Source organism: Moschus berezovskii, chromosome 16, assembly GCF_049115385.1.
Source record: "Moschus berezovskii isolate FMDL1 chromosome 16, NW_MosBer_1.0, whole genome shotgun sequence".
NCBI classification, from domain to species: domain Eukaryota; kingdom Metazoa; phylum Chordata; class Mammalia; order Artiodactyla; family Moschidae; genus Moschus; species Moschus berezovskii.
This window is the reverse complement of record NC_142475.1, coordinates 53,716,669-53,743,378: the sequence shown is the minus strand read 5'-3', so window position 1 is coordinate 53,743,378 and position 26,710 is coordinate 53,716,669. Positions and strand designations below refer to the sequence as shown.

The 26,710-nt window shown below is 49.0% G+C and overlaps 1 protein-coding gene across 30 annotated transcripts in view; it reads right to left on the bottom strand.

Moving 5' to 3' along the window:
• PTK2 (protein tyrosine kinase 2) overlaps positions 1-26,710 on the bottom strand; it is a 198,530-nt gene that overhangs the window by 9,253 nt on the left and 162,567 nt on the right. For 27 of the 30 annotated variants that reach the window (XM_055431796.2, XM_088844826.1, XM_088844829.1 and 24 more), the window contains 7 exons: positions 14,796-14,907; positions 12,092-12,178; positions 10,428-10,559; positions 9,581-9,712; positions 3,294-3,356; positions 462-501; positions 19-125 (listed from right to left, as the gene is read on the bottom strand). In XM_055431796.2, coding sequence (XP_055287771.1) covers positions 19-125; positions 462-501; positions 3,294-3,356; positions 9,581-9,712; positions 10,428-10,559; positions 12,092-12,178; positions 14,796-14,907 — 673 coding nt within the window. The remainder of the gene's footprint in view (positions 1-18; positions 126-461; positions 502-3,293; positions 3,357-9,580; positions 9,713-10,427; positions 10,560-12,091; positions 12,179-14,795; positions 14,908-26,710) is intronic. The other 3 variants (XM_088844834.1, XM_088844840.1, XM_088844838.1) reach the window with 2 other exon arrangements.

Here is a 26,710-nt window from a genome sequence, read left to right as displayed (position 1 = left end):
GGGATGAAAGGCGCTCACCTTGACGCCCTCGTTGTAACTGTCCCCAGGGCTGCTGAGGCTGGCCAGGCTGCCCAGGTGTCCAGGGGCTCCGGGACGTGGCGGCTTCTTTGGTGGCGCTGCAGGATCTGGTAAAGGAATGAGCCCCGTTGAGTAACGTCCATTAATGGAAAGAATAGAAACGACTGCCAAACAAACGGAGTTATTACAACAGGCACTAGTCTCAGAGAGGGCACCCTGCGGGGGTGGGGGCGGGGCGTTTCTGACGCATTAGAGCAGTAACTCCTGTTTTCTAGTACTCTAGGCGTGGGCTGAATTTGGTAAACATCACACATGCTGTGGTCTGCAGCGGGAGAAGCGTGAACACATCACGAGGCATTCCAAAGCTAAGAAACTACACATCAAAAACCCACTCCCTCCAAATTACACAAACTGTGTGACGCGCAATCCATTTCTTAACTTACCTGGTTTGCCCACAGGCTGATATATGTGCTGGTTTCCAGTCTGTGGGGAAAAAAGACACAGGGTCAGTGCAGTAGGGTGTACCACAAGGCAACGGCCGTCCCACCCACCCTCTGCCCACCGCCCTGGACACCTGCGCTAAACCCTGGGTGCAAAGACCAACGAGACGCGGGAGGGGCCTGCCTGCATGGCCTCGGGTGGGGGTGGGCAGTTAGGTTAATAAGCACAAAATATCCACGGGGTGTGGGGTCAGGGCGGTCACAAGTTCAGAATTTCTTTAAAGAAATTATGTCCACAGACGTCTCCAGTTGGCCTACAGGAGAGTGAAAACTGTGCCTGTGTCTGGATGTGCCAACCCCCATTACAGGAAGGGGTGCCACTAGGGACAGCAACGAGGAGGTTTCACAGCACTGGGACATCTGCATTGTCACTGTCACCTGAAGGACCTGGGGGCACACCCCTATCTGTTCTGCACTAGCCTCAGGCTGAGCCAGGAAGCCAGACCACCCCAGGCAGGGACAGGACAGACAGGCAGGCACACAGACGACCAGCCCTCGTCCAGGCTGCCGTGCCGATAGCTGCAATCAGAGCCACCTATCCTAGGCTGACTGAGTGAAAAGAAGTATGTTCAGCATCCCTACTTTTGAAGAGAGACTTGCCTTGCTTACTGTAAAACAATAAACTGGTTAAAATACAAGTATTTTAAGGTGCTTTGCTTTTTACTGAGCAGAGACCCACTTCTTTAAAACATAAGGACCGTGAGACAGCACCCACAGCCACAGCTGCTCCTCACCCAGGACCACAGCGGCTCCCACCAGGTCACTGAACACTCCCTGTTCTGAAGGCCGCTTGTTCATAGTTGGGGGGTTTATTTCAGGCTACTCTATTCTGTTCCAGTGACCTATGTGTCTGTTTTGTGCCAGGACCTCACTGTTTTGATTACTGCAGCTTTGCAGTACAGTCTGAAGCCAAGAAGGGTGATTCCTTCAGCTTTCCTCTTTCCCAAGGCTGTTTTGGCTACTCAGGGTCGTTTGTATTTCCATACACATTTTAAATGTATCTGTCCTGGTTCTGTTAAAAATGCCTTCAGTATTCTGACAGGGGTTGCACTGGTCATTTTCAAGACGCCCCTGCTCCCAGTCCAAACCCACAGTGGATCTTTTTAGCCGTTTGTGCTGTCTTCAGGTCCTCCCATCAGCACCTTGCAGTTTTCAAAGTACAGGTCTTTGGTCTCTGTACATTAAGTTTATCCCAAGGTATCTTATTCTTTTTGATGTGGTGGTAAATGGGATTCTTTCCCTAATTTCTCTTTCTGATAGTTCATTCTTAGTGTATGAAAATGCAACAGATTTCTGTATGTTAATTTATCCTGTAACTTTACTGAATTCACTGATGAGTTCTAATAGCTTTCTGGTGGCATTTTTAGGGTTTTCTAGGTACAGTATCGGGCTTCCCTGGTGGCTCAGAGGTTAACGCGTCTGCCCTCAATGCAGGAGACCCGGGTTCGATCCCTGGGTCGGGAAGATCCCCTGGAGAAGGAAACGGTAACCCACTCCAGTATTCTTGCCTGGAGAATCCCATGGATGGAGAAGCCTGGTAGGCTACAGTCCACGGGGTCGCAAAGAGTCAGACACGACTGAGCGACGGAACAGAACAGAACAGGTACAATATCATGTCATCTGCAAACAGTGACAGTTTTACTAATTTAAATTCCTTTTATTCCTTTTTCCTGTCTGATGGCTGTGGCTAGGACTTCCAATACTATGTTGAATAAATGTGAGAAAAGTCAGTATCCTCGTCGTGTTCCTGATCTTAGAGGAAGATGCTTTCAGGCATATGTCGTCTTTCCAACATAAGGAAGAAGCACTGTGTATGGAGATGTTAAACGGGGGACCATGTGATTCTGCACATGTGGACTGAAGACCCCAACACTCTGTCCGTAGAGCCCAGTGAGTGTGTGTGAGTGTGTGTCTGTGTGTGTGTGAACGCCCAACACTCTACAGCCCACTGTGTGTGTGTGTGTGATGGGAAAGGCCAAACCCTTACGTGCTGGTGACTGGTCACATCTTCCAGGGGCCAGGTCTTAGGGGAGCTGGATTTTATAGCTTAGACTAGGGAAAACTATGCATCCTGGAGCTGGCTGACAACCTGGTCTCATGTACGTATGTACATATGTACGTATGTATGTAGCCAGGCATGTGTGTCTAGAAATGAAGTGGTTTATATCTACCCAGAAGCCTTATTAGGGTGGAAATTTATCTCCTTAAGTCCATTACCCAGCAAGTGGCACTTTCCCTTTTTTACTGGGAACTTCTTTAAGTTTTTTTTTTATTATTTTTTTCTTTATTTTAACCAGATATCCACTGACGGAAATCCTAATAAAATAATTTTAACTACTCTCCCCTAAAGAACAGGTAATATTTCTAGCTGGCTTTAAATATATTTAGAATAATAATAAGCTAGGTCTTCAAAGAGAATTTCAGGCATTTTCTCCTACAACATCCAGGAGAAAAATCTCCTGCTTGAACAAATTTTCTGTGACTGTGGAAACTTTTATAAAACATGAAACAAGAGCATACATATTTGGCCAGATGACAACTTGTAGTAACTGTTAACGTGTGTACGTATTTCAGTATTTCAGCTTGCTACTGAAAAGACTGTATTAGTAATGGGGGAGAAATTTTGTGTACTGTATGTTCCAATAACCTTGGCGGGAATGCCGGTTTCAGTTATGGAATGAGTCACTGTGTTCTGTACGACAAATACTAAAAAGCGTGGACATCCCATGACACAAAGAGGTCCAGGTCCTGACGAGGACGCGGGCAGCTGCTTACCGGGCCCTGAGGACCTCCATCCTCCCTGTCAATGCTGCCTCGAGAGAGCCGCACATCAGGTTTCTGGAGAAACAAGAGCAAACCACACAGTTTCATTCATGGCTTGAAAACCACTGATGTATTTCTATACTAGGCATCTTGCAGAGTTGAAAGTTGCGCAGTTTCAGAAAAACTCTCAAAGCCCAGAGATGACAAGTGCAGGCCAGAGGGCTCAGCAGAGCCGCCTTCGCCACACACATATACAGCCAACAGCACTGGCCTGTGCCCTGCCCCACGCGACACATGAAGATGTGGGCCTCACCTCTCTCCCCAGCAGCGCAGTTTCTCTCCTGAGAAACCCCTGCCCTGGGGGCAGGCACCAATGCCGTCTTCCCGGCAGGTGGAGGCTTATTCCCACTTGGCTGTCTTGCCAAACCAGCAAATGGTCTGATGAGGGGTACCCCCCACCCCATGGTGCATCCAGAATTCGAAACCAGACAGAGGAATCTCGACTTAATAAGAGTGGGCGAATTTCACTAAGAGAAGACTTAACAAAGTAGGCCACATGCTGTCAGGGTGTTTTCCTCCTCACGAAAACAACGCCACGCAGTGGCCCCAGCCTGTACCATGACGGTGTGGGTTTCACGGAGCCCACAGGCAGCCACACCGACACCTGCCCCTCCGTGCCAGACACACTGGCCAAAGCCCATCTCAGGGTACATTCCCCTTGACCTCTCCAGGCTGACCACTCATTTCCTGGTCTCTGCCAGTGCACCGTCTCTTTCAGAAACCCTGTATTTGGCAGAGACCATACAGGAGAAACTACCCTTGTTAGGGAAAGAATGTCCTGATGAGGGCATGGCACTGAGGACACTAGCCACAAGCGCCTGTCAGAGGTGGTGACGGATAAATGAGCTTTGTCTCTCGCTTTGCTTCAATGCGTTTTCAAAAGTGAAACCATGTCATATAATTCCGTAGCCTTCATATGACATTACACAGTGGAAACTGGCAAACATGGGACAGTGCTGTACAGTATTCCAGAGTGTGAATGTTGTCACACACAAAACAAGGTGGAAGCCTGGGTTCTGACACTAGCCATCTGATGTACGAGTTCATTCTCAAAGGAAAAAAAGCACTCAACCTCCACTGTCCTCAGAGTAGAAAATGCCACCAAAGCAGAGCAACATATGCACGGAGGGCGTGGGATTTGGGTCAGGCCCCTGCCCCCTCGAGCTGTGTGGCCTGGGCCTCAACCTCTTCATCTGTAACACGGGTTGTAGGTGACACCACTCGCTGCTTGTCTAAATTAAGCAAGCTAATGCTGGCAAAGCACTGAGACTGCCACGTACGTGTGAAGCATAATAAACGGCTCACCTGCTGTGTGCTGAACATCTGGGCCATTTTCAAAATTTCACCTGCATAAACAGGATCTGGGTGAACAGCTCTGTGCACAAACCTTTGACTAAATTCCTGAGCCGTTCAAAGGCACATGCTTCTAAGAGCTGAGTTACTGAGCCGCAAGGTTTGAACATGCGAAAAGCTGAGCGTGTCAGCTGCCAGGCTGCCTGTCCTGAGCTTGCCTCTGTCCATGAAGCCCTGTGCCCTCACACTGCTGGACTTCACTGAAAACCCACGGCCAGTCAACAAGCGAAGTGCCACCTGCTGTGACTCCCCCGCCCCTTCCCTGCATGGCACAACATTTGTTTCTTCTCACCACACGGGTGCTAAGCTGCCGTGGACAAGGGGCTGCACCTCTCCTGATCCAGCTCCTCACCCGCATGTTTCTTACAAGGATTAAGTAAGTACCTGGAACAGAAATGGTTTTTCCAGTAGTCATGTATGAATGTGAGAGTTGAACTACAATGAAAGCTGAGCACTGGAGAGTTGATGCTTTTGAACTGTGGTGTTGAAAAAGACTCTTGAGAGTCCTTTGGGCTCTCAAAGAGATCCAACCAGCCAATCTTAAAAGGAAATCAGTCCTGAATATTCATTGGAAGGACTGATGTTGAAGCTGAAACTCCAATACTTTAGCCACCTGATGTGAAGAAATGACTCCTTGGAAAAGACCTTGATGCTGGGAAAGATTGGGGCATGGGGAGAAGGGGACGACAGAGGATGAGATGGTTGGATGGTGTCACCGACTCGATGGACATGAGTCTGAGAAAGCTCTGGGAGTTGGTGATGGACAGGGAGGCCTGGCGTGTTGCAGTCCATGGGGATGCAAAGAGTTGGACGCAACCGAAGTGAACTGGCACAGAAATGGGCACGTACGAGATGTTTAGCAAACATGTGCTGAAGGAAGGCTTCCAACTTGAAGTCCTCTCCCCATGCACCACCCTGTCTTCAGACCTGGACCATGGAGGACACACAAAGGTTGTGGCCTGGCTGGGAGCAGAGTCCCTTCTGGGACCCCCTGACCCCATCCTGACACTTATCTTTCACTCCCGTTAGCTGACTCTGCCGCGAGGGGGAAAACAGCTCCAACATTCCTTTCCTTTCTCAGAACACAAAACGGCTTTTATATACTCAAAACATTCTCATTTTAAAGTTAAAACCCTGCCTTCAGCACAGCCCTGCATTAGAGAATGACTGTGCGCACAGCAAGCAAAATAAACAGGGAGCAAAGCTTCTCTCCTTGAAAGCAGCACCCAAGAGGAAAGCAGGTCCGCCCGGCTCACTGAGGTTCCAGTCAAGGCTGCTGGCTCTCTCTGGCCAGTTTGCAGGACAGCTTTCACCGCCGTGGAGCCATCTCAGAAACTGCATGGGCTGCATGACATCAGAGAAGGAGGTGGGGACATGCCACCAAGATCCCACTGTAGGTCACGGCCCTGTGCTCCAGGCAAGAGTGTGCCACCCTGACAAATGTGTGCCAGCGGAGGGGGAGGGACCTGAGGGATGCGCGACTCTCCAAAGTGCTCGATAAAATCACCTAACACAACGAGGTAGGGCCTAAAACTGGATGCTTCGATAAATAGCTGCTGATTCTGATTTATTAGAAAACAATCCGGGAATCACTACTGACAAAGCAACATTAAGTTTTCAAAGAAGGGGACTCCTCCACCAGGATGCAAGCTGACCTCCGGGAATGGCATGGCAGCTCTGCACCCAGCACAGCCCGAGGACGAGGGCAGGTCAGGAAAGACTTGTCGGTACCAGGGTGTGGTGAGACAGAAGCAGAGGACAACCATCTTCAGAAATTTCTAGAGCAATCTAGTAACTTTTAGGTCTGTTGGAGCTCATAATAAAAGTTTCTATATCTTTAAAACATTTTCCTTTTTTCTAGTAACTGCTTTTTATTTTACTCGAGTATCAGGTGTATAATGGTTTAGGGGGAAAAAAAAAGAAACGGTTGGGAGCGGCTCGCAGGTATTCTGGCTGAGGTGCACAATCTAGGAATCCAGACTCTCAGCAGCACCACCTCCCGGCTGATAGAAAAGCCCTTGGAGAGGTAATGGTGTGCTCCGTTCCCCTCTCCACTGTTCACAGGTTACACGCTTAATCCTCAATTCCACCCGACAGAAAAGTGCTCTTGCCCTTTACAGAGGACAGGATAGCTCCTTCACAGATGACCGCGTGAAAGCGTAAAATGGCAAACAGGTATGTGGGTCACAACAACTAGGTCTCTAAGCCCTCATCCAGCTAACCCGAGTCTAGGCTTAGGCACTCGGTGTGCCCTTGCCTGGGAACGCCCTTCAGCTGCCAGGCCGGCGCTGCACGCCTCCCCAGGCTCCGTCCTCTCTGCCCCGGACAGCAGGAAGGATGGAGGGCCCCGGGTGGTCACCTGGTGGTAGCCACCGGCAGACTCTGAGTCAGAGATGGACAGGATCAGCGTTTTAGAAACGTCACCACACTGGGGCAGGAGATGCAGCTGGGAGGCGACAGGACTGCAGAGAGGCCAGGTGTGGCATTCACTCCCCCACCTCCTCGCCTTGCTCCCCGGTCGGTGGGGCTGCGCCTTGTCCACCAGTCACCCAGGCTGACGGCTTGCTTGCTCTCAGCTCCCCCACCCCCACCCAGCTACCTGACCCAGAGCTGATGCAGCAGCAGTTAGTCAACTTGTCTCACAGCACCAACACTGTTTGATTTTGAAACCATAACAATAACAATGATAAACCATTCTTGCTTACGAAGATGAACAGGAAACGCTAATGAAACATCATGAACAAGATAAACCAGGACCTTAAAAGGATGTCAACCATGACTTACTGGGGACTCCTCTCTGGAATGTGATTCCAGCATAAAACCAAGTAAAATGCCTCAGACACTTCATCACATTAAACCTTTTAAAAGGTTTTAAAAAGTTATTTTTTGAAATATAAAGCCAACATTATACTTAATAAACTACTACAGACGTTAACTTTAAAAATAAAAGGAAGAAAAGCAGGCAAGAAGTTATTTAATAGAAAAGTTGGAAAGAGATGGTTCACAGGCAATATGAGATACGTAACTGAAAATGAAGGCAAAAAATGTTTTTAAAAAGTGACAATGGTGCATTCAGATAGTCCAAGGAAATCAGTCAAAAAGATTTCATGTGATAAATATTGTTATATACAAGGTAATTTCCTAAAACTCAATGCATATTCATATACAAAAATAATAACTAAGAATGACTCAGATGGTAAAGAATCTGCTGACAATGCGGGAAACCCAGGTTCGATCCCTGGGTCGGGAAGATTCCCTGGGGAAGGGAATGGCAACCCGCTCCAGTACTCTCACCTGGAGAATCCCACGGACAGAGGAGCCACAGAGAGTCGGGCACGACTGAGCGACTAACACAGCAGTCAATGAGAATGAGACACCGAGCTGTCAGTGAGGGAGACTCTGAACGAACAGGCAGGGATTCAATGAGGCAAGAGGTGGGCTTAGAGGAGATCACAAAGTTGTTAGGGAGGAATAAGCGTCAGGAACAAACGATGGAAACGCCATGAGTTCACGGGACAGCGACACCACGCCTATCATAGGACACGGCACTGACTGGAACCCCGTGGTGTAGCTTACACGATTCATTAATGGACCCTGAACATGAGTTGGAGGCTACTGGAGTGACAGAAAAGTTCTATGTACGGACAGTAGGTTATATGGACTTACACAGTTATCAAAACTCATCAAACTGTACACCTAGGATCTGTGTGTGTGTGGTATGTAAGTTATCTCAGTTAGAAGGAACAAACCCAACAAGTGACAGCCGGCAGAGTCTCCAGCCTTGATTCCAGACACCTGCCATCACTCAGACGGCAAAGCTGGGCTTTGGCAGTCCGCTTCCCCACAGACCAGCTCTTTGAGAGGCTGAGCATGCCTCCTGGGCCTGTCCGCCTTGAAACCCCGATCTGTGTGCACCTGGGCACTGCGGGCATCCCAGCTCCACAGAGTGCCCCCAGCTCCCCCCACTCAGAGCAGCTCACAGCCTCGGCCTTCCTCAACCCCTAGGAACAACCACAGACCAGACACCGGTACTGCAATACATTCAGCCTAATCTGGAGAGTTTGTGACATTCACTTTTAAAATACAAATCAATGAGGGAAAACAGGCTGTCTTATAAACCACTGGCTGTTGATTAAAGTGTTTCTGTGCCTGAAGGACTCCCAGAGTCCTGAAGACAGCTGTATCCCCCTCATCAATGGTGTCTGGTCCCTCAGCACAGAGGGTGACGAGAGGCCCCAGGGGATGTTTATGGCCCAAGGGACCAGCCCTGGACCCCCGGGTGTGGGGCTGTGTGACGACGGCTCCCCAAGTCCTGCTCCATCCAGCCATCCTTCTCTTCCGCTACTTCAGGAAGGAGGACTAACGGGGGAGGGCTCAGGAGACTGAGGACCCCATGACACGCAGAGACCGCTGTCACCACTCCTCTGTCCCCAGGGACTTCTGAGGGCCTGTTGGCAAGAGCTGTCCCAAGAAGACACTTCCTGCCAGGAATCCCAGAGGTGTGTGGGCGGAGGGCTATGCCCCTCAGTCCGTGAACTCGAGGACCCAGGAAGGCAAGACCGGGGCCTGCCCGTCTAGTCACCAGCCTGCAGTGGTGAGAGGCAGTGTCTTGTGTGCAAGTGGCCACTTCAGCGGAAGTCATTTCTGTGTGAGCGTGGCAGTCATGTGAAGCCACAGAAACAGTTCTACATCTGAGTCCGCAATGCCACTGCGGACATCCTAGAAATTTATCCAGAAAAAGTCAGTTGGGAAAAGCAAACGACCCACTACTACAAGTCTGAGGGAGCAAACGCTGCTACTCTGGACAAGATGAACCCTGCCGTCATCTGGCGGGACAGCGGGTGCCCCAGGGCTCAAGGAGTGGAAGCACCCGGCGCGTCAGTTACCAGAAACCGCTCTTCCTTCTCCAGCCAGCGCTGGTCCTCCTCCATCTCCTGCTGCTGCCGGATCAGCCGCTCCTCCATCAGGTGCGTGGGCAGCGCCTGCCCGAGGCCGCGCAAGTCCAGCGCCGCCGAGTCCTGGGGGGGTGAGGAGGGTCACTCTCAGGTGGCCATGCATGGTACTCTTACTGCTTTTCTGTGTCTTTCCAAAAAAATTAAGCAGAACGGCAAGGGTGGTGGAAATAGGCTCTCTTATGCTCTGATTGTGGGAGTCACTTTTCCTCAGGCTTCAGGTTAACGTGGGTGACACAGCTTTTAAGAGGTATACAACTGTTCTCTTGCAGGGATCTATTTTAAAGAAGTAATTCAAGATGTGTGCAAAGAATGCATCATTAAATAGAGCAAAAAAAAGTGGAAACGATTTGGAAGGAAAACAATGGAGGAGGGTTAAATGTGACACATGCATGTTATGAAGTGTAAGGCATGTTTACTCCAAGGAAAAGAACATGAATAGCTGACAACTACAGACGTTCTTGGATTCAAAGAAGTGTTTTTTAATATTACAGGAGTGGTTCTTGGTTTCACCAGGAAAACTTAGTAAAAATTTACACGGGTGGCTGAGCTGGAGGCTCTATCTGTCCACTGGCCTCATGGAGGGCTCTGTTTTTCAAATGAATGGACTAATGATGGTAGCATCTCTTCATCTTTTAATTAAAAAGATTCACAGACCCAGAGAGCATCTGATCTTAGAATCAGGTCATCTAAACCGAGAAATCTTAGGATTCAGAATGAAAGGTGTCTTGGGTACAGCCTCATCAATTAACAAGGCAAAGCCCAAGGACATCCAATTTACCTCCATGCTGGGCTGCCACATGGATATCTCCTGTGGTCTGTGATTCCACGAATCTGTTTGGTCCAAGAGAGATGCCTGACCTGGGTAGATGCTGCCAGCCATGGCTGTGACTCCATGTGGGTAGCCAGAGACCTGTGGATGAGCGAAGCGGCCAGGTCACGCTCTGACACAGTGTGGCTTCTGCACAGTCCTGCTTCCAGGTGACAGGAAGTAACTAAGACTGCAGAGGACAGTGTGGCAGCAGAGAAACAGCTCCCCAAAGATGTCCAAGGCCTGATCCCTGGGACCTGTGAACACCTTACTCGGCAAAGGGATCGCACAGATGTGATTATAAGTCAGGACTCCTGGGATGGGGAGGTTGCTCTGGATTATCCCAGTGGACCCAAGGAGACCATAAGGTCCCTAAAATGCAAGTGGGAAGCAGAAGGGAACAGAAAAGGGGGTGTGACTACTGGAGAAGGGTGAGAGAGATACTGGGGTGTGGAAGATGGGAGAAGGGGGGTCGCGAGTCAGGAGTGCAGGTACCTCTAGAATCCAGTAAAGCAAGGAAATAGACTCTCAAACTGTGGCCTCCAGAAAGGTCATCTGTTGGCTTAGATGGCCAGTGCAAATGTACAGTAGGAAAGCACACACTCTGACACATTCTCTCCTTTGCAAACTTGTGACAATGCTGAGCGCAGACCATCCGTGGATGCAGAAGCAACAGGAGGCCAGAAACACAGCTCAGCTGTCGCTCTACAGGCCCCTTCCTGCCCAGCTCACCATGATGCCCCCAGCGAAGAAGAAACAAGACCCCCACAGGCCTGTCCTCTCGTGAACCAGGGCAGGTGGTGGGAGAGACGCAGCTGCACAGTCTGATAGTGATGGCGCGGTCAGAGAAAGAGCGTTTAGCTGGACGTGAAGAGAAATGGCAAAGCAGAAGGGAAGCAGGAGGCGTTTCTCTGTACAGTTCTCGTTCAGTCCAAAGGAGGAGAGAGAAAGGAATCTGAATTCGCTTCCCTAACTCATCAGGCTGCTTCTGGATGGCAGGACTGTCAGCTACTTTTTAACGAGATAAAGTGCAGTCGAGTCTGAATTTCCAAACATCAACACACCCTTCAGTGAAGATCTCTAGGCGCTGATTTATACCAAAATTCCATACTGATGACACAGAGTAAACTTTTAAATAACTTATATAGGCAGCTCTCACAGTTTATTTGAATATTTTAATCAAAAAATATTTTACTAAACATGACATGCTATTACCAGTACTGTGTTTCAGTCAGAAAGGATATATTACTGCCAGAGAACTTTATGAATTTTCACAACAAAGAGATCTCAAACCATCTAAGGCAGTTTTTCTATATAACTCCCAACCACGTGAAAGGAGCCTTTCAAGGCCTGCGGGAAATGCCCTATCGCTGTTCTTATCAAGGTGAAGAAACCTGGCGCTTGGGAGAGAATTGGTCATCTGTTTGATGACAAAGACGTATGTGTTAATTTATCAATATCAGTATGTATAATGTTACTTCCCCACTCTGAATGTGAAGAACAAAAGAACACATCTTACAAATGGAATCAAACATATACGTGTTAATTTATCAGTATCAATACATATAATGTACTTCCCCACTCTGAATGTGAAGATCAAAAGAACACATCCTGTGCCGGGAGTGGATGCATACCTGGTAGTGATTGGTCTGTACCATGTGCTGTGGGCTGGGATAAAATCCTTCACTGGACCTCGGACTGGGATAACCAGGTCTGCTGGGCTGTGGACAGATCAACAAAGCATCATATGAATAGTGTTTTGATTGTTTTGGTGAATCTGCCTTTTGTAAAAAAGAACACAAAAAAACAATTTTCTGTAAGAGCTTAGTTGGAAAGAATGATATAGGGTGTGAAGACATTTCATTACGGGTAACAGTCTTCTCAACAAATAATGCTGGACATCAGGATACCACATGTGAATATGAAGCCAGACCCTGTCCACACAACATACACAGAAATTCATTCTAATGGATTATATCTCTAAACCTAAGAGCTAAAACGATAAAAACTCTTCGAAGGCGGCTCAGGAGTAAATCTTTGTGACCCTAAAGTGAAAGTGAAAGTCGCTTAATCACGTCCAACTCTTTGTGACCCCATGGACTAAACAGTCCATGGGATTCTCTAGGCCAGAATACTGGAGGGAGTAGCCTTTCCCTTCTCCAAGGGATCTTCCCAACCCAGGGATCAAACCCAGGTCTCCTGTGTTGCAGGCGGATTCTTTACCAGCTGAGCCACAAGGGAAGCCCTGTGTGACCCTGGGTGAGGCAATGGACACCAAAAGCTAGTCAACAAATGAAAAAAAGATAAATTGAACTTGGTCAGAATTAAAAACTTTTGCATTATAAATAATGAGGCTAAGAAAGTGAAAAGACAACTCATGAATGGAATAAAGCTTGTGGGATCTTAGTTCTCTGACCAGGGATTGAACACGCCAGGTCCTAACCACTGGATTGCCAGGGAATTCCCACAGGGTAATTTTTTAGTCTTTTGAGCCACACAGTAACTGGACCACTTAGGTTCGACTGTGTAGGGGGACCTAGTCATGAACAAACACAAGGGAAGGGGTAAGTTCACACAATAAAATAAATTTTCATCAACAGAAAACAGGCACTGGTGTAGTCTGCTGACCCATGTTAAAGGCTAGAACAATCTCTGATTACAGAAAGGAGCCTTAAAATATACACTTTGAAAATGTCCTAAAGAAAAAAATGTGAGGCTATTTAAAAATTTAAGCTGGCTTCACCTTTATTCTGTAAAACAAGGAAGCCCAATTACCTCCACCTCTGCCCATGAACTTATTTGATAGCAGAGCTTTCAAAACTCAGTCACATGAAAATTATTAAAAATCACAGAGACTGAGACACAAAATCACGTTCAGATGGAAACAGTTCTTCACTTCCGCGCATTTTGGGGGACTGCTGTGTCATTCGTGCCCACTGCCAACCAGGCAGAGCTCCTCATGCCTCCTGTGGGCACACAATCCGGCAGGGACGCCAGCGCCCCCACTGCACAGACAAGGAGAGTGGGCCGGGGCCGCGCAGGGGGCTGCCCGGCCATCCGAGCCACTTGTGAGCAGCTGCACTTGATTTCCGGGCCTGAGACACGAACTCCGAGGCTCTCCAGTGCCAAACCATTCCACAGCTGTGGCTGAGAAAACAGGCAAACCTGTACACAGGCAGGAGGCCTGTGGAGGCGCAGGAGCTGGGGTTCACAGCTTTCTGGTGGGTACCCAGGGATTCTGTTGTTGCTAAATGAGGGGAGACAGAGAAATGTTCTGGTCTTGTCACTAACTGGCTCACAGTGATGCCTCAGAACAAAGCACGTGGCCCTCCTTCCCTGAGCCTCAGTTATCCCATTGGCGGAGGAAGCCAGACTACAGAACCCTTCACCTCTAAAGTTCTAAAGAACTTGGTCAATAATGTGTATTCACTCTAAATGTGTAACAATACTTTCTGTTACACAGCTTAAAATAATGACCAAGAAAAAAAATGGGTACAATATTTAATAGCACTTTGTGTTAAAACAGATTTCTGAACACTTTTCAAAAAGGGAATGAACTGTCAGAGTTCTTTTAATATATTTTTAGGTCATCAAATGTCAAATAGCAATTAGCCATTAACTGCAAAAGAGCCTTTTATGTATACCGTACAGAAAACGATTTGAAATGGATTATTCTCTGCAAGCGAGCTGGTGTGTGAAAACACCATCCTGTCCACGGCAAAAGGAGGACAAAGAATCCTGACCTGAAAGGAGCGATCAAGGGCCTCCCGGCCCCAGCACGGCTGTGCAGCGCGGAGGCCTGGCCACCGGCTGCAGGCCGGGAGCACAGAGGACAGGGCCGGGATGCTGCCAACTGACCTCAACAAGCGGATGCAACGCGCTGCCTGCTCCACAGACAACCCAGCCGCTGGCCACAGGCCAGAAAAGGGCAGAAAATGTGCTCCAGGTTCTCAGTAGAAGAAAACCAAACCCCAAGGGACAGGGTCAGGTGGAAGCAGACTCCTCTCAAAACAAAGCAAACTAGAAAGCGTTTATGGCTTAGCCCCCAGCTTCTGCAAAGAGAGAGCCTGACGATGGGGGCGGGCGGTCAGGGAGTGGGAGGTCACATCTAATCCAATCATCCGCGGCTTCACACAGCTGGCGGCCGCGGCACAGATTGGGGAACCGAGTGCGCAGGAGGCTGGTGGGCAGAGAAGCAAGTGAGAAACCACAGCTGCAGCGCCGACTCTGAGAACAACCTGCCGTGTGGGTTTCTCCACACAGAGCACGCAGCTGCCCACAGCAAACCCTCAAGAGGCAGCAGGAGGAATGCCAAGTTGGGGTGGGGGCCTCTGCTACCTTGGGCGGCGCTTCGTCGGACCCTCCGGAGTCCCAGGACGCGGTGACCTGCCTTCTGGACTCCATCCTCATGCGCTCTTCTTGCTGGACCTTCTCTTCCTCCAGGATTGTGCTGGGGAGACAACACAGGGTGTGAGGAGCTGCTGCCAGGAGCTGGAACACTCGGGACCCGCCCTGCCACCAGGAGCCCCAATGAGAAGGGGAGAGGGGATCAGGTTTCCAGCTTCCCAGAAGGACTCCAGAGAAGTTGGGATGCAAAGGGCAGGTCCGCTTACAGTCACGGCCCAGGTAAGGAAGGACAGCTGGCTGGGAAGGAAGAAGCTGAAAAACCAGAGCGGAGCCAGGACGGACGGTCTGGACACCCGGCTCCCTTCAGTGGGACCGTTTCCCTGAGCAAGCCCCACAGAGGCACCACATCAGTGCTGTAGGAGACACGCCCCAAACAGCCCGGATGACCTTCCTGCCAGCTTTCACTTTAACCAGGACTTCGTCTCATCAGGAAGAAAGAAATCTCTTCTGAAATTCCTGCAGCACCAGGTCTCGTGGCTGCTCACCCGCCAGGCAGCTCAGGGCTCAGGCCCCAGGCGCCAGGCCCCTCCCCCACCTGGCCGGTAGGGACCTCGGTCCGCTGGGCACAGACAGCAGCCCCCACCCGCCGCCCCGCAACTGCATACGGAGGCTGCTTCAGCCCCAGCCTCCCAGGGAGGCGTCCGTGAGAGAGTGAGGTCAACTGCCACAGAGTCTCCCCTTCTAATCTGAGAACCACTCGCCTGTTTTGTAGAAGACGCTCGGGCTGCCGGAGGCGAGGGCAGGCTGCTTCTCACGCAGCTACAGCAGGAGAAGATGTACAATCCATCTCACGACTGCCCTGAGTCAGCAAGCCCTCACTACACATGGGAGGCTTTTTTTTTTTTAAAGGGAAGGGAATGTTTTCCTCAATGACCACATCAGCACTTAGAGAAACGTGAAATTTAGTCAAAAAAGCCCATCCCCTCTTCAAAATATGATTTCGGTTTCCTTCCTACTCCACATAGACGACCGTGGCTGAGAAAACAACACAAAACTTTTAAACGACAGGGCAGGAAGGTGGCACCCCCGAGGCCGCTGGGCCTGAGAGCCAGCACCGTGGGGACCTGGCTCAGATACTATGATTCACGGGTCAAAATGCGCCGTGTATGCCTGCCTGAGAGGCTGTGGCCCCTGCTGCACTAAGCACTGCCCGCTCCCACACGACCAGTATGAGCACGGGCCCCGGGTCACACTGCTGCAGTGACGATGGGACGGTGGGCACTGAAGCCAGCACGGGCGGCCGAGGAAGACGGCGCGCCTCAGGCCCATGCCTCACAGGGGATACAGGCAGGCCAACGGGAGCAGGGGTCCACCGGCCTGAGAGAGGGGTCATCTCCGATCGCGAGCACCCTGCTCTCAATCACCTGACCCTCAAAATAAGTAACAGACTCCAAATCATAATTTCCAAAGTTTCTGTAGTTTTAAACAACTGAAAAGTCCCCAAAATAAAAACAAACAAAAAACAAAAGCAAACCAAACTGTCCTTATTTTTAACTTCCTCAAATTGTTAAAATACAGGCAAGCTGTGAGAAGGCCACGTGTGACCTATTCTTAAAGGCAATGGGAACTCTACTTCAAACAGCCCCCATGAAGGCACTTTAACTCACATGGCCTGTCTTCTGAACTGGGTCACCCTGACCTGAAGATGACTGCCCCCCACAAATACCTCCAAATGGATCACGGGAGGCCCTTGCCATTGGGAGACCCCTCGGGCCCCCCCAAGCCTTGCACCCACACTCATGGTCCCCCTCTTTTCTGACCCCCTTCTGAACCTCCTTCTCAACGCTTCATCACTGCTACACTGGACACGAACACAGGGGCAACCAAGCAGTGCGCTCCTTCAGCCTCATACCCAAGACAACATGTCAAAATGTTTCTGAGAAAAAGTAATTTGTTGCTTAGAGCAGCTCAGAATATAAATAACTCATAATTTGGTTTTACAAGGGGAGGACTCTTCCATAGATGGAGTAACAGTGCCCATGGAGACATTTCTGAGCTTTTCTCTTTACAGTCGCTGTGGAACCCAGAGCAAAAAAACTGGAATGCGCAGAGTGTCAAGAAGGTCAAATTTAAACATACTTTCCCAAACTACAAATATTTTTAGTAGCAATACATTCCATTTGAGAGCTTTTAGCTGCCTAATGTGAACTGGCAATGAGCCTGCATGCTTCTTCCTGGGACAGTGGTTTCTAAGTCTCAAACCCACCGAGAGATAAAGCAGTAGAAGATAGTAAGACTTCTCATTTAACAAACATTAGAGCATGTGGTTGGAGAAGGAAATGGCAACCCACTCCAGTGTTCTTGCCTGGAGAATCCCAGGGATGGGGGAGCCTGGTGGGCTGCCGTCTACGGGGTCACACAGAGTCGGACACGACTGAAGTGACTTAGCAGCAGTAGCAGTAGCAGAGCATGTGGTAATCATTCTTTGTTTTATCCATGAGCCCTATCTAGGAAAAGAATTGGGAAGAGGGGGAAAAAACTATTTAATGTGAGTTTTGTTTTTACTTTCCTCACTTTAGGAAAAAAAACAAGTCATCGGCTCAGAGTAAAAGGACGTGAACATGTGAAAGCACGCTCTGACTCCAGTGGCAGCAGCCCTGTGAACCTGGCCTCCCAGGCTCCGCAAGCTGCTGTGGAGAGGTGTCCCAGGATGTGACTTCACGTCTAAGGTATTTTCATGGAGAGCAAGAAAGAGGTCTGACAGCTTCTTCGTTTCCATCACGAAGCGGAGATACTAAAGCAAATCTCCAGCACAAGCTTTCAAGTGGATGGGGCCACTGGTCCTGAGGGGTGACCAGCTGCTCCCACTGTCCCAGCAGAAGGGACAAGGCTGGGAGAAGGGTAACCACAGGCAGCCGGGCCATCTCAACTTGTGTCCCTGTGCATAAAGAACAATGACACTGCCCGTCCCATTCACTGTCAGGACGGAGAAATAAAGGAGGGGAAGGAAACCAGTAGGACATTTCAGCAAATGCTGTCTAGTTCTTTACTTTTACATGCCTTGGGTTTTTTTAACCTATTTCATTTCTGCAGTGTTTTTCCTGATAGTGATTATACTGTTATTCTTTCCTTTGAAACCACATTTCTTCTATGCTTAAATAACTTAAAAAAGAAAAAAGATTGGACTCTGATCACCTAAACATAATGATTTTCTGATGACATCACAAAATTTGTTTTGGATAGAAAATCAGTCTGGATTCATAGCTAGTTAGGCTAATCTGGAAAACACCCAGAGAAAGAGCAGCAAGCAACTGGATGAAGAAAAAAAAAAAAGCCAAGAGGGAAATGGCTTGTTTTAGCAAGTTCATGGGAATACCAGTTTTGAAACATGATCTCTTATAATTACCCAACACTGCCTCACCACAAAGGAATGGAACTGACCTTTCAACAAGCACTCCCCCCCACCCCCGCTGGGGGATCTTTGCAGAAAACAAGTCTGGAGGCCTGAGACAAGGCTGGGATGGTGGGATGGTGTCTCTGCAGCTGCAGGAACCTCGTTGCGGCAGCACGGGGTTCTCCCCTCCTTCTCTGATAAACACACGCAGCAGACCCAGCATCTCGTTTCACGAACACAAAATCTGCATTTCTCTCTACTTACTATGTGTCTCAAACTTCAGGAAGTTAGGCGCTTCTGCTTGGCTACAGTGTCACACATCTCAAAATTATTCTTAAAAGTTATTTCTACTAAAATCTGACTTGAAAATGGTTTTGGGCCATTTTGGGCAAGTTGGAGAAGCTCCTATGTGACCCCTCCTCTTGCAGAGACTAGGACAGAAGAGACAACCTAGCCAACAACCAGGGCCTGAGACAGCACTGAGCATCAGGCTCCGGGGCGAGGGACCCTAGGAGGAAAGAATGGCAGTGGGCGAGGCCCCACTTTAATGGCCACTGGCCAAAAAGCTGGCTGCCATCCCGTTGGTTTGAAGAATGAGTTTGGGTCACCACAGCTGGTGGAATATGAGGGGGGAAATGCCAGGAAGAAGAGAGCCAGGGAGGAGGTACTTCAAATTCTGAGTATAAATTCTGCCCGAATCACTTGCTGACCCCTGTACCATGCGCATATAGGGCAGGCTCCAGGTGGCCCAGCTGAGACTGAACTCAGCTGAATTGAGACTGGAGCTCACAGAACGGAGAGAGCTTGCAATTGAGACCTGCCTAGTTAGCTTCCTGCTAAGTCAACCAACCAACCAGTCTTCAGAAGAATGACACTGAATCCAGAGTTGCCACAACTTATCAGCCACAAGTCCAGGGCATAATCTAAAACCACTTGACATACAAACACTAAAATGTAATCCAGTCTCAAGAGGAAAAGAAATCTAAAGGACGCTGACTCCAATGGTGACTCAGAAATTGGAATTAGCAAGCAAGGACTTCAAAGAGCTGTTATTTTCAAGGACATAGAGGAAAATTCGTTCATGGTTAATGAAAAGACAGGAAATGTCAACAGAGAAATAGAAACTATAAAAAAGAGTCAAATGAGAATTCCATAACGAAAACCAGAATATCTGAAATAAAATCTCCATGGGACCAGATGATCAGTGGGATGGAGATGAGAGGAGAGTCAGGGAGACTAAGAATAAATATATCAACAAAACTTATCTGGTCTGAGGGACTTAAGAGAAAAAAGACTGGGGGAAAAGAGAGAAGGAACAGAGTCTCTGGACTCTGTTGAAGGACATTATCAAAAAACTTAACATACACAGAACGAGAGTTTTAAAAGTAGAGAGAAAATGGAGCGGAAAAAAATAGCTGAAGAAATGACACATTTACAGACTCAAGACGTTCAGTGAAGCCCAAATACAGTGAATAAACCACACCCAAGCACATCCTAGTTATAAACTGCTGAAAACCAAAGATAAAGAACAGATTATGGAAGCAGCCAGAAAAAAATGACACATGACATAAGATGAAGAATAGTTTGAAAGGCCAGTGACTTCTCCATGGAAGATAGTGAAAGAAAGTTTTAAGGTGCTGAAAGGAAAAAAAAAAGGAAAAATGCCATCAGTTCAGAGTTCTGTATACAGTTGAAATGAAGCTCAATTCATTTTCAGATTAAAAAAAAAACAACACCCCCCCAAACTAATCAACAGGTCCACACCACAAGAAATGTTAAAGAAGCTCTTCGATAGATAATTCAAGAAAGGCCTTTAGGAAAGAACAAAGAGCACTGTTTGGGGTTAAATATAAGACTTCCCCCTTACTTTCCTTAAAGTGCTATCTAAAACACAAAGCGGAATCTTATAAGATTACTAACATAGATGAATATATATGACACCTAGAGCAGAAAGGGTTGAGGCGGTAATTTTAAGTGAAATACAAAGATTAAGTCTAAGTAGATAGCATCACCAACTCGACGGACAAGAGTCTGAGCAAGCTCCAGGAGATGGCGAAGGGCAGGGAGACCCAGCGTGCTGCAGCCCATGGGGTCGCAAAGAGTTGGACACGACTGAGCGACTGAGCAACAGGACGGTGAAAAGGTAAAGATGTACAGCTACTACTTACAGCAATCACTAAAGTATGACACAAACGGCATTTCTAAATTGCAAGTTTTGGGAGGTTAAACGAGAGGAAGAGGTGCAGAAGGTAAGCCCGTGTGGCTTCGCAGCACCAGCCCCCTTCACCGAGAACAGACTGGGTGCCCAAGGGGCTGCTGCGTCCTCCAGTCTAGTTGAGGTGCCCTGGGACCGGGGACCACACGGAGCAGCCAGTGCTGCTCCCATCGGTCCCGGAGCCCCCGCACCCACCTCACCTGCCCGCCCCCTTAACCTGCAGCCACCGGTCGTCCACTGTCCAGACGGGAGGGCAGATGTCCATGTCTGCTCCACTCTTTCTCCACGTTTTCAGGGATAACCCTGAAGACGACATTTGGGAAAAGGGAATTAGGAACAGAGAGAGGAGGAAATCTGTGCCAGAAACAGGGGTGAAGGGAGAAGTGATGCCAGCTGCCCGGCGAGTGTGAGGATTTCGCTGTGGGTGCCGGGGGTGGCCTTTGGATGGTAACTGGTAAACGTGTGGATTCCAGCTGCAGGGGGAGCTTCATCCAAAGTTCTCTTACAAACAAGACAAGGTGGGGAGGCCAACAGAGTGAGGACGAGTGCAGGGGCAGGGCAGCCAGCGACCCCCCCAGTGGGGACGGGGGCACCCCGGGATAGAGACCAGGATATTGGTCCTGGACTGGGGAGAAGAGGGCTGGGGTCTTGCACCCACCCTGCATTGGCTGCACGATCCGGGCAAGTCACAGGGTGTTTTGAGCCTTGAGTGAAAAGGGCAACAGTATCTCATCCTTGAGAACTACTGTGAGATCAGCAAGGTAAATGGTCTGTGAAGCCACGTAAGTACAAAGGGTCAACTTTTATGAAATTTAACTTTAAATCTCCCCAGAAATTTGTTTACTTCATGCAAAACCAAGCTGAGGAGCTGAAGGTAAAGCAGAGCCGCACCTGTAAAGGTCTGAACATCAGGGTGTGGAGTCCCCACAGGGAAGGAACAGGTATGATGTAATTTTTCATGGAAAACAATTTAAATTGTACATTAAGTTCCTATTAAATTTATATTTACTATTTATTTTTTATTACTGGGAAGGCTAAGGCCCCAAACATTTTACACTGTAAATACAGGAATAATTGAAAAACAGGCTACTCTTCTAGATAAGATCGAGACCAGCAAGATGGCAATGAGAAGGAAGATGCCAATATGATGACTAAGGGGGAATTCAGACACCACCTTTGAGAGGAATTTTGGGAGCAGATACAAAACCACCTGAAAAATACAGTGAAGAAGCACAAGTAATCTCATTAGTCAAACCTAGAATTTTTAATCTAGAGTTCCCATTTTAGGATAAATGAAGAATCAGAAAGGATTAAAAAAAAACACACACCTGTAGAAGACATCCATAGACATCTACAAAATGTCAAAAAGATGTGACTTGCGTTTTGGTATCTGTACAGTAATAGCTACCACTTTTAAACGTGAATAATTAGCTTTTTTAAAAACAGCAACTTATCATTTTCTGTGCCCAAGACTACCAGGTTCCCTGTGGATCTTCAGACGAAGCTTTGTTTTTACTCTTACTTACCAAGTATGTGTGCCCACCACAAGCATGAAAACTAAACGCATTTTATTTATTTAGTCCTGGAGTATAGGCAGGACTCGTGATTCCACTCTTCCAGGGAGTCTAAGGTCATGCGTGTGTGCTCAGTTGCTTCAGTCATGTCTGACTCTTTGTGACCCTATGGACTATAGCCCCCCAGGCTCCTCTGTCCATGGGGATTCTCTAGGCAAGAATACTGGAGTGGGTTGCCATGCCCTCCTCCAGGTCAAATAGATTTCTCGAAGGCCAGTTTTGTATGATAAAGTTAAGAAGCAAACACGACAATATAAAGTTATAACAACCAGCACACAACATCCAGGACTCCTCCCAGATCCAAGCTGCAGACAAGGCTATGTATTACGGACACAGGATGAGGACGCAGCAGGCAAGCACGGGCTCCGGCTAATGCACACTGGGTGGCCGGCCGCTATATGCCACAAGTGCCCCTGGAGAGACGCACCCTCACGGAAAACCGACAAACCTGCTCCCACGGACTCTGGGATTACAGAGGGCCACAGCGGCCAAATGTAGCACATGCAAGATGGAACAGCACAACAGTGATAACCCATGGAAACTATGCCACCCTTCAGAGTCCCTGAGTGGGGGCCCCTGTGCCTAAGCCAGAGATGCTGCCTTTGTTCTGGGGGACTTTCTCTGTCTGACACTCAAGCAAATATAAGAAAATCAGCTGCAGGAATTCCATGTAACAGTGTTTTTCTTTCTTCTTTTTCCTTTTAAACTAAACAGTGTTAAAAGTTTGTCCACCAGTCATAATCATAGCCAGGGAGCTGACTGACTTTAGCCGGGTCTCAGATCAAAGCACAGAGCGCAACAGCCTGTGCCCGGAGTCAGGTGGACTTGCCTTGAATCCCAGGTCATGACCCATGGTCGGTCAGCCACCTGGCCTGTTTCCATTTCCCCACTTGTAAAGTGATGATGACAACATCACCTACACCTCCAAGGATCATGAGGGTTCAGATGAAGTACTGTGTGAGAGTTCATGGCACTCAGTCCACGCTGGTTTTCAACGCTGTGATTTCTACGGGTGACTGCAGAGGATGGAGACCTGCTCCCGGTGAGCACAGTGTCGGTTTAGGGGCTTCCTGAAGCGCCCAGGGACTGGGGGGCCTTCCAGGCAGACACTTCTAGGTCAGTGTGCTTTAGGATCGAAAAGATCAGATAAGTTGTTTACATGCCACTTATGTTTGTTTGTTTAGCCTACCCTTCACACGTGAAAACGACACACTTAGAAACAAGGATCAATTCCCAAAGGTTTAAAAAAAACATGGATGGAGCAACAGGAGCTTTCATCACTGCCGGGGATGCTGCACGGGTGCATCCACTTAGAAAAACCGGCGTTGTCGGTACATAAAGCTACAGCCTGCACACACGCGGATGCACGAACATGCACCCACCAGGCATTTGTGCACATGTGCTCCCCAAAGACACGTCTGGTATGTCCACACAGCAGCAGTCCTGATGCTGTCTGTGTCTCAGAGCCCCAAGGTGCGAAGTAGTAGAAGAGAGAAACCACGGTGGAGCCATAAACGGAGCACAAACAGCAGCGGGGATGAGGCACAGCCAGCTGGATAACCATCGACCTCAAACTAAGCCTTGTGCAAAAGTGAGTCATCAACAAGAGTACACACTGAATGGCAGCATTTACATAAAGCTTGAAAACAGGCAGAACCAACCTATGCAGAGCAGCTGCCCTTGGAGGGGGAGCGCTAATTGGAAAGAGGTCTCTAGCAGGTTTCTGGGGTGCAGGCAATGCTGTTTTCTTGTTCTGGTTACTGTGCCCAATTTATGAAAATTCAATGAGTTTACTTCTTGGGTCTGTAAGTTCGCATCTTTGCATGTCAACAAAATTTTTTTTAAATAACAAAAATTAAGGTACAAAATTTAAATGGATAACTTTATTTATTGCATTTATTTGTCTAAAAGGGATTTAAGAAGCTGCATGTTAAATGTTTTCCTGAGATAAAGCTGACAATCTCTTCCTATAAGGAAGCACAGCTATCTTAGTCACACAGAGCGCTGCCCAGCAACGCTAACATTGAACATAACCTCCAAAGGGGAAAATACACCCGTGGTTTATGTGGTCTCCTTGGCACAGTATCTGCCACACGATGAACTGAACCAGAAAGGGACTAAATGATTCCTTCAAAGAATATTCAGTGCACTCTTATAACTTGTCAGGAACACAGTACGAAATGCTAGGGCACACACTATGAGAAATTTCCTATGGAGGGATTTTTTACACTTGCCAACAGGCTGCTGAGAGATGGACCTCACTCTCCTCACTAAGGCACATCTATGAACAAGGACCCAGGACAGAAGGAGGACCGGCCTTTTGGTCAGAGCTGACCCATCCCAGTAGGACCCTCTACCAACAAGAGTCTCTGAGAGCCACTGTTCTTAATTTAGGACACAGTGAAAACAAGTGGTGGTCCTATCCCAGAGGAGAGGAGCCCATGAGAACCTGAGTCTGTCCGCAGTGTTTCTCTATGGCAGACAAGGAGAATGGGATTGGGGAACATTTTTAAGTGACCTGGGATAAGTATTACCCAAAATTTATTATTTTCTTTGAATCTTGCATATAATAAAACTTTCAGAAAAGTCACTAAAAGATTCTGTTTTCTTGTGATTCATTGTCACATATAGCTATTCAAGCAAGCTATTATGTTACAAAGTTATATTTTATTGGGTTTATTTGGTAGCCATATTCTACATGTTCCAAATACAAAGTTAAGCTTCATTTCTGACTAGTACAAAACAAACAGGATAAACTAATACTCAATGACCTGTGCTACCTGTTCACAAGAAAACATCTATAAACTGGGACCTGATGTTTTTATACATGCGTGTATGTGTATAAAATACTTGCACTTAGCCCTAAACCCTTACCCGGGACGCTCTGGGGAGCTACCCCACCCTCACGCCGCCATCCTCCAGCCATGTCAGCACTGTTGTGTGCTGAGCATGGGCTCGGCAGCTGTGTGGTCCTCACTGGGTCCTGGAGCCTGGCCTGGGGGTCGGGCGACACCAAGGTGAGTATGACGATCCCTGTCCTCAAGGAGCTTCAGTCTAGTAGGGGATGAGACGTACTAGACTGTGAGCTCCTCGAGGGCAGGAAAAGTGTCTGGTCCTCCTGCCCAGTGACCAGCACTGGCCCAGCCACGTGGTGCCCAGTGTTGGGGCAGCCGACTGGACCGGGCCACGGCCGCCTGGGGCTGTGCAGGGCGAGCATGGCCAGAAGCAGCCAGAGCTCCAGGCAGCCTGCGGGCAGAGCAGGGAGGAGGCTGAGGAGGACGCCAGGGCCCATCTCAGCAGGTGCGGGCGTGCGCCTTCCAGGCAAAGGTGCGGGTTAGCGTGGCCAAGATGTGAGAAAGGGCAGGAGGGCACTGGCCAAGACTCAAGAAACTGCTATTCTGGAAGCCTCTACCTGACAGGGGGAGGCAGGAACCCACTGAAAACTGTCCTGAGCAGGGAGCTAGGGTAAGACTGACGGGTGAGGTGTGCTGGGTTGGGGGAGCGGGTCTGCAGACATGGAGGTGAGGATTCCCTAGCTGGTCAGCTGGTGCGGGCAGGCAGGTGGGGAATTACTGACGGCTTCCCGATGCCAGTGGAGACAAAGGCCCCACCATGACCCACAGAAGGTGAGGGCAAGAACCAGGCAGGAGGAGCCGCAGCAGCTGTGCTCCAGGATACACGGTGTCCTGCAGCGGGGAGCCCAGGCCTGGGGCGGGCGAGAAAAGGCAGAACCGAAGCTAATGGCAGATGGAGCTGGAAGCAAAGCCACAGGGGGTTAAGACAATGAACCCAGAAGGGGCTGAGGGGATGAGGGGAGAAGTCCGTTGATACCGCGAGTGACGGAGAAGGATGCGCCGTGGAGCCTGGCATCAAAGTGGAGAGATTCAGGGACAGAAACTGTCAAACTCCAAGGAAAGGTCAACAAGGAACCAAAGACACGTAGGAGAAAACCATGAAATAAAGCATGTTTGAAAGTGAGCCCCAGCGGTGGCAGTGGATATAGCTGAACTGTATGGAGACTTTCAGACTGGAGAAAGCTGTTTCAAGAGACCTGAGGGGCCATCATGGAGAGACCCTGCAGCAGGACGGAGGTGGGCGGGTGGTGGGCGCTGCGGGAGTCACGGTGCAGCCAAGGACGTCGACCCCCTCCTCCTCCGCCGGACTTCAAGATCTGGGGTCAGGACTGTGCATGCTCCCTTTGGGCCCACAGAGCCTAGCTGAGAACGAGGAGACATAGCACAGCAGCTGCTGACCGGACGGCTCGCTGCACCCTCGCACCCACGCCCTGCTCACTCCTGGAGTCATTTTCTGTGTTGAGCTGCCTGTGCTGAGCCAGGCTAGACAGGGTTCAAGCCCTGGGGGTGAGGGCGGGCCACAGGAGCTGCCCAGGATTCTGCACCCCGACATTCAGTGATTTTTATGAAAAAAGACTGAAATACAGCAAATAAAGAAACTTGCCTAAGATCAGGGAGTAGCCCAAACAGTAGCCAGGTGATCTGGCACATTAAACCATGGTGCTAGCTGGCTGGGTTATGTACTATATTAAAGTGTCCTGCTGATTCAAGTATTAAGCCTCAATCTAGACTTAATTCAACAACTGCTTCCTGAGCACGGACGAGCTAACTGACCCCAAGCTCTGCCCGGGGGCTACAGGAATGCGTAAGCTGGAGGAAGGCCGCCGGTGCCCGGTCAGCTCTGCGCAGCCCCTCCGGACACTCAGCAC